This window comes from Salmo salar, unplaced genomic scaffold (assembly GCF_905237065.1).
Source record: "Salmo salar unplaced genomic scaffold, Ssal_v3.1, whole genome shotgun sequence".
In the NCBI taxonomy this organism is placed as follows: Eukaryota; Metazoa; Chordata; class Actinopteri; order Salmoniformes; family Salmonidae; genus Salmo; species Salmo salar.
In genome coordinates this window covers 1,476-13,470 of record NW_025548828.1, presented here as the reverse complement: position 1 = coordinate 13,470, position 11,995 = coordinate 1,476, and the positions used below count along the sequence as shown (strand labels likewise).

Sequence of the window (11,995 nt, the reverse complement as noted above, 5' to 3'; positions counted from 1 at the left end):
AGAGAGAACATTAATAATACCATCAATAATACCAATAATAATATAATCAGTCACACCAGTCTGTAATGCATTATGAAAACATTATCACATTTATAGAGTCAGTTGAGAGAAGAAATTATTAACTTTTAAAACTTTCAAACAGTCCTACAATACTGTAGGCATTAAAACAGACGTAATATTAATATCCTCTGTGTTATTTCTAGATTCAGATGAGCTTGCTGTGATTTGCCAACGTGAACTCAAATGTAATCTAAAGAAGAAGTTTCAATGTGTATTTGAGGGGATCGCTAAACAAGGAAACCCAACACTTCTCAATAAGATCTACACAGAGCTCTACATCACAGAGGGTGGAACAGGAGAGGTCAATAAAGAACATGAGCTGAGACAGATTGAGACAACAACCATGAAACAAGCAAGACCAGAGACTGCAATCAAATGTAACGACATCTTCAAACCCTTAACTGGACAAGACAAACGTATCAGAACTGTGCTGACAAAGGGAGTCGCTGGCATTGGAAAAACAGTCTCTGTGCAGAAGTTCATTCTGGACTGGGCTGAAGGAAAAGCAAATCAGGATGTCCAATTTGTATTTTCATTCCCTTTTCGGGAGCTGAATTTGATGAAAGCGGACAAAAACACTTTGATTGAACTTCTTAATCACTTCTCAATGGAATCCAAACAATCAAGAATCTCCAACTACAACAAGTACAAAGTTCTGTTCATCTTTGATGGTCTGGATGAGTGCCGACTGCCCCTCGACTTCCAGAAGAACAAGATCGTTTGTGATGTCACAAAGTCAACCTCAGTGGATGTTCTGCTGACAAATCTCATCAAGGGAAATCTGCTTCCCTCTGCTCTCATCTGGATAACTGCCCGACCTGCAGCAGCCAGTAAGATCCCTTCAGAGTGTGTTGACCAGGTGACAGAGGTACGAGGGTTCAATGACCCACAGAAGGAGGAGTACTTCAGGAAGAGATTCAGTGATGAGGACCTGGCCAACAGAATCATCTCACACATAAAGACATCAAGGAGCCTCCACATCATGTGCCACATTCCAGTCTTCTGTTGGATTTCTGCAACAGTCCTCGAACACATGCTGAAACATAAGAGAGAAGAGATGCCCAAGACTCTGACTGAGATGTACACACACCTTGTGGTGTTTCATTCCAAACAGAAGAATGAAAAGTATCTTGGGAAAGAAGAGACAGGTCCACACTGGAATAAAGAGAGCATTCTGTCACTGGGAAAACTGGCTTTTCAACAGCTTGTGAAAGGCAATCTGATTTTCTACAAAAAAGACCTGAAAGGGGCTGGCATTGATGTCAATGAAGCCTCAGTGTACTCAGGATTGTGCACACAGCTCTTCAAAGAGGAACGTGGGCTGTACCAGGACAAGGTGTACTGCTTCGTGCATCTGAGCATTCAGGAGTTTCTGGCTGCTGTGTATGTGTTCCTCTCATTCATCAACAACAATGAGAATCTAATGGCCAAACTGCAAAAAAAGTCCAGTATCTTTTCTTCACTGTTAAGAGACAAGACTGAAGTTACTGTCTACAAGAGTGCTGTGGATAAAGCCTTACAAAGTCAGACGGGAAACCTGGACCTTTTCCTCCGCTTCCTTCTGGGCCTCTCACTGGAGTCCAATCATAAGCACTTACGAGGTCTACTGACAAAGACAAGAAGCAGCTCACAGAGCCATGAAGAAACCGTCGAGTACATCAAGGAGAAGATCAGGGAGAATCCCTCTCCAGAGAAGTGCATCAATCTGTTCCACTGTCTGAATGAACTGAATGACCATTCTCTAGTGCAGGAGGTCCAAAGATACCTGAGATCAGGAAGTCTCCCAGAAGCTAAACTGTTACCTGCACAGTGGTCAGCTCTGGTCTTTGTGTTGCTGACTTCAGAAAAGGAGCTGGATGTGTTTGACCTGAAGAAATATTTGAGATCAGAGGAAGGTCTTCTGAGGCTGCTGCCAGTGGTCAAAGCCTCCAGAGCTGCTCTGTGAGTACATAAAATGACATATAAGAACTAATCATCAGGAAGAAATTCTCAGTTTAGAGAAAAATATGTATTATAATATGTATATAATATTATATTGAAAAACATGTTGAATAAATGCGTTGATTTTCTCATTAGTATAACAATATGACCATACAATTCTAGGAGACGGAAGATGAATCTATATGCTGTTTGAATGAATAAACCAAATGCATCTGCCATTGTCCTTCTACACTACTTGTTAAATTAACAGTGTGTTTGTGAAGTCATGATGATCTGTTTGTCAGGTTGTCAGGCTGTGGAGTCACAGAGGAAGGCTGTGCTTCTCTGGTCTCAGCTCTGAGGTCAAACTCCTCACACCTGAGAGAGCTGGACCTGAGTAACAATGACCTGAAGGGTTCAGGAGTGAAGCTGCTCTCTGCTGGACTGGGGAATCTCCACTGTAAACTGGAGACTCTGAGGTCAGTATTCCTGTAGTTGGTCAACAAGTGATAACTGTTCACCAGATCCACATGTGTTTACCAGGCACACATAGTCCACACCATATGTGTTTGTACAGTAAAGCTTACAGTATTAAATGTGGTGCTATGCAACAGCATTTTGGATTTGCAATAGATTGTTTCACATTAGGTGACAGTACAGAATGTCACCTTTTATTTGAGGTTAATGGTGAGAGGTTAGCATGTTTTGTTGTAGTCTCTGTTATTGGTGATAGGTTAGCATGTTTTGTTGTATCCTCTGTTATTGATCATGGTGAGAGGTTAGTATGTTTTGCTGTAGCCTCTGTTATTGGTAATGGTGAGAGGTTAGCATGTTTTGTTGTAGCCTCTGTTATTGGTAATGGTGAGAGGTTAGCATGTTTTGTTGTAGCCTCTGTTATTGGTAATGGTGAGAGGTTAGCATGTTTTGTTGTAGACTCTAACTCCCTCACTCATTATTATTCATGATTCATTCATGGCAGTCACAGGCTTGATGTACATTTACATATTTTAGTCATTTAGCAAACACTCTTATCCAGAGCAACTTACAGTAGTGAATTAATACATTTCATACATATTTTCTTTTTTCTTTTTTTTTCTTCGTACTGGTCCCCCATGGGAATCGAACCCACAGCCCTGGCATTGCAAACACCATGCTCTACCAACTGAGCCACACGGGACCATGTAGTCATTGTGTTCAAAGAATATGGGACCAAATACTAAACTTTTGACTCCTTTAATACACTATAAGTGAATTGGTCAGAATACTTTTGACTTCTTCAAATAGGGGGACTAGATACATAAAGTGCTTTCATTTCTAAACGGTGAAACAGATATGTATTAAAATACCCTCAAATAAAAGGTGACATTATATACTGTCACCTCATATGAAACATTTGATCTGAAATCCAAAATGTTGGAGAATAGAGCCACATTTAAAATGTTAGCTTCATTTTAAAAATAGATATGGTGTGGACTGTATACTCAATACAATCTAAATCTGATACCTCACTGTCTGTCTTTTGACTGATACTGCTTTTAAACTGGTCTGGTCAGTCTACTCAAATATTCGTACTATACAAGTAATATTATGATCAGTTATAATAATGATACAATCATTCATTTATGAATATATATGGCAGGTTTCAGGACATTGATATATCTGAATATGTTGAAAAAATATACTGCCACTATTTTCACCACCAAAGAATAGCAGTGTGATTTTAATATGATTTGACTCTTTGCAGGCTGTCAGTCTGTCTCGTCACAGAGGAAGGCTGTGCTTCTCTGGTCTCAGCTCTGAGGTCAAACCCCTCACACCTGAGAGAGCTGGACCTGAGTAACAATGACCTGAAGGATTCAGGAGTGAAGCTGCTCTCTGCTGGACTGGGGAATCCCCACTGTAAACTGGAGACTCTGAGGTCAGTATTCCTGTAGTTGGTCAAGCAGTGATAACTGTTCACCAGATCCACATGTGTTTACCAGACACACATTGTCCACACCATGTGTTTGGACAGCGAAGCTTACAGTTTACATGTTTCTCTATACTCCAACATTTTGGATTTCAGATCAAATGTTTCATATGAGGTGACAGTATATAACGTCACCTTTTATTTGAGGGTATTTTCATACATATCTGTTTCACCATTTAGAAATGTAAGTGCTTTATGTATCTTGTTCTCCCATTTGAAAAAGTTGTAATAATTTTGACATATTCTCTTATATTGTATTAACCTCTTCGCTATAGGGGGCAGTATTTGCACGGCCAGATGACAAACATACCCAAATTAAACTGCCTACTACTGGTGCCGAGAACATAGAATATGCATATTATTAGTAGATTTGGATAGAAAACACTCTGAAATTTCTAAAACTGTTTGAATGATGTCTGTGAGTATAACAGAACTCATATGGCAGGCAAAAACCTGAGAAAAATCCAACCAGGAAGTGGAAAATCTGAGAATTGTAGTTCTTCTTTTGAATCCTTATCGAAACTACAGTGTCTGTGGGGTCACGTTGCACTTCCAAAGGCTTCCATTGGCTGTCAACAGCCTTCAGAATGTTTTTTCATCCCTCTCCTGGTACTGGGCAGAGAATAGTAGCTCAGTCAATGAGTGGACTGCCTATGGACAAAGGGCTTGGTGATGCGCGATCATGTGAGCGCGCCATTCTTTCTTTTTCTCCTGGAATGAATACGCTATTGTCCGGTTGGAATATTATCGCATTTTTACGTAAAAAATACCCTAAAGATTGATTGTAGACAATGTTTGACATGTTTCTACGAACGGTAATGGAACATTTTGACTTTTCATGTCTGGAATTACGCGCTCGCGCGTTATGCCTTTGGATAGTGATCTGAACGCACGAACAAAACGGAGGTATTTGGACATAAATATGGATTATTTCGAACAAAAATAACATTTATTGTGGAAGTAGCAGTCCTGGGAGTGCATTCTGACGAAGATCAGCAAAGGTAAGAGAATATTTATAATACTAATACTGAGTTTAGTTGACCCCGAAGTTGGCGGGTGTCTGTATTGCTTGCTGTGATGGCAAGCTATGTACTCAGAATATTGAAAAATGTGCTTTCTCCGTAAAGCTATTTTAAAATCTGACACAGCGCTTGCATCAAGGAGTAGAGTATCTATAATTCTTTAAATAATTGTTATTTATTTTGTCAACGTTTATGTTGAGTACTTTTGTAAATTGATGTGCTCATTCACTGGAAGCTTTGGTGGGAATACATTTTCTGAACATCACGCGCCAATGTAAAATGCTGTTTTTGGATATAAATATGAACTTTATCGAACAAAACATACATGTATTGTGTAACATGATGTCCTAGGAGTGTCATCTGATGAAGATCGTCAAAGGTTAGTGCTTCATTTAGTTCTGTTTTGGGTTTTTGTGACACATATACTTGCTTGGAAAATGGCTGTGTGGTTATTTTTGTCTATGTATTCTTCTAACATAATCTAATGTTTTCCTTTTGCTGTAAAGCCTTTTTGAAATCGGACAATGTGGTTACATTAAGGAGAAGTGTATCTTTAAAATGGTGTAAAATAGTCGTATGTTTGAGAAATTGACATTATTAGATTTTTGATGTTTTGTATTTCGCGCCCTGCTGTTCCGCTGGCGGAACGTCTATAGTCAACAAGTTTTAACCTCTCTAGGGTAGGTGGGACGAAATCGTCCCGCACTATTCAACAGCCAGTGACACATCAGAGCGCCAAATTTAAAACCACAAAATGTCATAATTCAAAGTTCTCAAACATAGGACTATTTTACACCATTTGAAAGATAAGACTCTCGTTAATCTAACCACACTGTCCGATTTCAAAAAGGCTTTACAGTGAAAGCAAAACATTAGATTATGTTAGGAGAGTACGTAGTCAGAAATAACCACACAGCCATTTTTCAAGCAAGCATATATGTCACAAAAACCAAAAACACAGCTAAATGCAGCACTAACCTTTGATGATCTTCATCAGATGACACTCCAAGGACATTATGTTATACAATACATGCATGTTTTGTTCAATGAAGTTCATATTTATATCAAAAACCAGCTTTTTACATTAGCATGTGATGTTCAGAACTAGCAACTAGCATACACACCACAAACATCCGGTGAATTTACTTAATTACTCACGATTAACGTTCACAAAATACATAACAATTATTTTAAGAATTATAGATACAGAACTCCTTTATGCAATCGCGGTGTTAGATTTTAAAATAGCTTTTCGGCGATAGCACATTTTGCAATATTCTGAGTAGATAGCCCGGCCATCACGGCTAGCTAATTTGACACCCACCAAGTTTGGCCCTCACCAAACTCAGATTTACTGTAAGAAACATTGGATTACCTTTGCTGTACATTAATTTCCCTGTGGCTCAGTTGGTAGAGCATGGTGTTTGCAATGCCAGGGTTGTGGGTTTGATTCCCATGGGGGGCCAGTACAAAAAAAAAGACATGCATGAAATGAAATGTATGCATTCACCACTATAAGTTGCTCTGGATAAGAGCGTCTGCTAAATGACTATAATGTAAATGTAAAATATGGAAGGTTTCAGGACACTGATGTATCTGAATATGTTGAAAAAATAAACTGCAACTATTTTCACTACCAAAGAATAGCAGTGTGATTTTAATATGATTTGACTCTTTGCAGGCTGTCAGGCTGTCTAGTCACAGAGGAAGGCTGTGCTTCTCTGGTCTCAGCTCTGAGGTCAAACCCCTCACACCTGAGAGAGCTGGACCTGAGCTACAATCACCCAGGAGACTCAGGAGTCAAACTGCTCTCTGCTAGACTGGAAGATCCACACTGCAGACTGGGGAAACTCAAGTATGTAGAGGGTTTATGTCAATGTTCATATCAGACATGTTTGACTTATCAGGCTATTTAAGACAAACATTCTTACCACCACTTGGACAAAGTTATATGCTGACTGTGTGTGTGTGTGTGTGTGTGTGTGTGTGTGTGTGTGTGTGTGTGTGTGTGTGCCCAGTGTGTGTGTGTGCCCAGTGTGTGTGTGTGCCCAGTGTGTGCGTCCTGTGTTCATATCAGACGTGTTTATGTTATCAGGCCAGTATATATGTGTGTGTGTCTCTCACACACACACACACACACACACACACACACACACACACACACACTTGACATACACACTGGACACACACACAAAGGACACCCACACACATTCGCTTGAAGTTATATGCTGACTGTGTGTGTCCAGTTTGTGTGTGTCCAGTGTGTTTGTGTGAGTGCGTGAGTGTTTGTCCAGTGTCTGTGTCCTGTGTGTGTGTGTGTGTGTGTGTGTGTGTGTGTGTGTGTGTGTGTGTGTGTGTGTGTGAGTTCAGGTGTATCACTCAATGACTGTCTGTTCTTCTGCTTACTGCTACAGTGTGGAACATGGTGGAGAGAACACAATGAAACCTGGGCTTAGAAAATGTGAGTGTTGACTGTTGTGAAGAATATGACTAAGAATAAGTCTTAATTCAAGTTAAGTCAAAGTCAAAGACCACCATCATTACTGACTTGGTCATATTAAATATCAGCTGTAGTTCTACAGAAGCAGAAATCAGGGACACCAAAGTTTACAAAGAGTTGATTTGACAATGTGTGTGTCTGTGTGTGTGGCGTGTTCGTGTTACATAAGACGTGTGTGTGTGTGTGTGTGTGTGTGTGTGTGTGTGTGTGTGTGTGTGTGTGTGTGTGTGTGTGTGTGTGTGTGTGTGTGTGTAATTAATGGGAATAAGTGTGTTTTATATTACCATACAGTATAACATATGATCATTCAACAAGTCTCAAGTTACCTTAACTTCTCCTTTTGAAACCTAGAAACATTTACATTAAATGAATTAGTGAAAAGTGAGTTAACATTCTAATGTGAATGATGATGATTTCTAATATTGTGTCTGGTTTCATCCATCAGATGTCTGTGATCTCACACTGGACCTAAACACTGTAGACTGTCTCCTCTCTCTGTCTGAGGAGAACAGAAAGGTGACATGGAGGAGAGAGAAGCAGCCGTATCCTGATCACCCAGAGAGATTTGAGGGCTGTGGACAATTGCTGTGTAGAGAGCGTCTGACTGGGCGCTGTTACTGGGAGGTAGAGTGGAGTGGGAGAGGGGCTGATATAGGAGTGACATATAAAGGAATCAACAGGAGAGGAGAGGTTATTGACTGTGGTCTTGGATCCAATGACAAGTCCTGGAGTCTGTTCTGCTCTGATAACAGTTACTCTGCCAGGCACAATAATAATTCCACTACCATAGACGTCCCCTCCTCCAGCTCCCACAGAGTAGGAGTGTATCTGGACTGGCCAGCCGGCACTCTGTCCTTCTATAGAGCCTCCTCTGACACACTGACTCACCACCACATTCACTGAGCCCCTCTATCCAGGGTTTGGGGTTGATTACGATGACTCCTCAGTGTCCCTGAAATAATAACTGGACACACACACACACACACACACACACACACACACACACACACACACACACACACACACACACACACACACACACACACACACACACACACACACTGGACGCACACACAGACTGGACACACACACACACTGGACAAAGACACACACACTGGACAAAGACACACACACTGGACAAAGACACACACACACACACACACACACACTGGACACACACACACACACACACACACACTGGACACACACACACATACACACTGGACACACACACAGACTGGACACACACACAGACTGGACACACACACACACTGGACAAAGACACACACACACACACACACACACACACACACACACACACACACACACACACACACACACACACACACACACACACACTGGTCAAACACACACACACACACACTGGACACACACACACACACACTGGACACACACACACACACTGGACTCACACACACACACTGGACTCACACACACACTGCGCACACACACACACACTGGTCAAACACACACACACACACACACACACTGGACACACACACACACTGGAGACACACACACACTGGAGACACACACACACTGGACACACACACACACACACACACACACTGGACACACACACAGACTGGACACACACACACACCAGACAAAGACACACACAAACACACACACTGGTCAAACACACACACACACTGGACAAACACACACACAACACACACACTGGACAAACACACACTCACACTGGACAAACAAAAACACACACACACACACACTGGACAAACACACACACACACACACACACACTTCCCCCCTTTTGACAAAGACACACACACACACACAGACAGACTGGACACACACACACTGGACAAAGACACACACACACACACACACACATACACACACTGGACACACACACACACTGGACACACAGACACACTGGTCAAACACACACACTGGACACACACACATACACACTGGACAAATAAAAACACACACACACACATACACACACTGGACACACACACACATACTGGACAAAGACACACACACACACACACACACTGGACACACACACACACACAGTGGACACACACACACTGGTCAAACACACACACACACACTGGACAAACGCACACACACACCGGACAAACACACATTGAACAAACACACACACACACACTGGACACACACACACACTGGATACACACACAGACACACTGGACACACACACTAGACAAACACACACGCACACACTAGACAAACACACACACACATACACTGGACTCACACACACACACTGGACTCACACACACACACTGGACTTCACCACACCTGGACTCCCCTGACTCACACACACACACTGGACAAACACACACACTGGACAAACACACACACTGGACAAACACACACACACACACACACACACACACACCTGGACAAACACAAGCACACACACACTGGACAAACACAAACACACACACACACAGGACACACACACACACACACACAGGACACACACACACTGGACACACACACACACACACTGGACAAACACAAGCACACACACACTGGACAAACACAAACACACACACACAGGACACACACACACGCAGGACACACACACACACACATGCGCGTCTTCCTATAATTGTGAGGACCTTGACCTAGGACCTCTTACAATAACACTGTTACAATACCAATGTGATAATTTGTTGTACATCTTTTATGGTGAATACTAATTGTATAATTATATATGGACATTTGCTCCATAGTTGTACAAGTATACAAGGATATATTGTACTTTGCATAATAAAACATACTTGAAAAAATAAACAGCATGTTAATTGTGAAAACTATTTAGTTTTTGATTTTACATTGTCTCTGTCAGGTTGACGTTAACCTGCGACTGGTTACATGAAATAAATATGAAATTAAATACAAAACAATTAACCTGTTGGGGATAGGGGGCAGTATTTGCACGGCCGGATAAAAAACGTACCCGATTTAATCTGGTTACTACTCCTGCCCAGTAACTAGAATATGCATATAATTGTTTGATTTGGATAGAAAACACCCTAACGTTTCTAAAACTGTTTGAATGGTGTATGTGAGTATAACAGAACTCATTTGGCAGGCCAAAACCTGAGAAGATTCCAAACAGGAAGCGCTCTCTCTGACTATTTCCTGGCCTTCTTGATCATCTCTAACCAAAACAGGGGATCTCTGGCATAACGTGACATTTTCTAACGCTCCCATAGGCTCTCAGAAGACGCCAGAATGATGAATGGTGACTTTGCAGGCCCTGGCTGAAAAACAGTAGCGCATTTGGATAGTGGTCGATCTGAGAACAATGAGACTGGGGCGCGTGCACGAGAAGAGTCCATGTTTTTATTTTTTCGTCTTTGAACGAAAACAGGGTTTCCCGGTCGAAATATTATCGCTTTTTTACGAGAAAAATCGCATAAAAATTGATTTTAAACAGTGTTTGACATGCTTCGAAGTACGGTATTGGAATATTTTGAATTTTTTTGTCACGAAACGCGTCGGGCGCATCACCCTTCTTTACCCTTCGGATAGTGTCTTGAACGCACGAACAAAACGCCGCTATTTGGATATAACTATGGATTATTTGGAACCAAACCAACATTTGTTATTGAAGTAGAAGTCCTGGGAGTGCATTCTGACGAAGAACAGCAAAGGTAATCCAATTTTTCGAATAGTAATTCTGAGTTTGGTGAGTACCACACTTGGTGGGTGTCAAAATAGCTAGCCTGTGATGACCGAGCTATCTACTCAGAATATTGCAAAATGTGCTTTCACCGAAAAGCTATTTTAAAATCGGACATAGCGATTGCATAAAGGAGTTCTGTATCTATAATTCTTAAAATAATTGTTATGTTTTTTGTGAACGTTTATCGTTAGTAATTTAGTAAATTCACCGGAAATGTTCGGTGGGAATGCTAGTCACATGCTAGTCACATGCTAATGTAAAAAGCTGTTTTTTGATATAAATATGAACTTGATTGAACAAAACATGCATGTATTGTATAACATAATGTCCTAGGAGTGTCATCTGATGAAGATCATCAAAGGTTAGTGCTGCATTTAGCTGTGGTTTTGGTTTTTGTGACATGCTAGCTTGAAAAATGGGTGTTTGATTATTTCTGGCTGGGTACTCTGCTGACATAATCTAATGTTTTGCTTTCGTTGTAAAGCCTTTTTGAAATCGGACAGTGTGGTTAGATTAACGAGAGTCTTGTCTTTAAAATGGTGTAAAATAGTCATATGTTTGAGAAATTGAAGTAAAAGCATTTCTAAGGTATTTGAATATCGCGCCACGGGATTACACTGGCTGTTGAGTAGGCAAGCGTCCCACCTAGCCCATAGAGGTTAAATATGTACAACAGAGTGTTGTAATGCAGGGTTACTATAGCAACAGTGTGTTGTGATGCAGGGTCACTATAGCCACAGAGTGTTGTAATGCAGGGTCACTATAGCAACAGAGTGTTGATGCAGGGTCACTATAACAACAGAGTGTTGTGA

At 41.2% G+C, this 11,995-nt stretch overlaps 1 protein-coding gene and 1 long non-coding RNA gene across 2 annotated transcripts; both read left to right on the top strand.

Annotated features, from left to right (window-relative positions):
* Window positions 1–241: 241 nt before the first annotated feature.
* Window positions 242–2,005, top strand: LOC123733360 (NLR family CARD domain-containing protein 3-like; the record flags this gene model as incomplete). The annotated part of the gene is made up of 1 exon (XM_045712777.1): window positions 242–2,005. A coding segment is annotated over one exon (1,764 nt), but the record flags the coding sequence as incomplete, so codon positions are not given.
* A 4,505-nt stretch (window positions 2,006–6,510) lies between these two features.
* LOC123733361 (uncharacterized) lies at window positions 6,511–8,440 on the top strand. The gene is made up of 3 exons (XR_006763743.1): window positions 6,511–6,826; window positions 7,386–7,432; window positions 7,917–8,440. It is a non-coding gene; the product is annotated as an uncharacterized lncRNA (long non-coding RNA).
* Window positions 8,441–11,995: the final 3,555 nt, after the last annotated feature.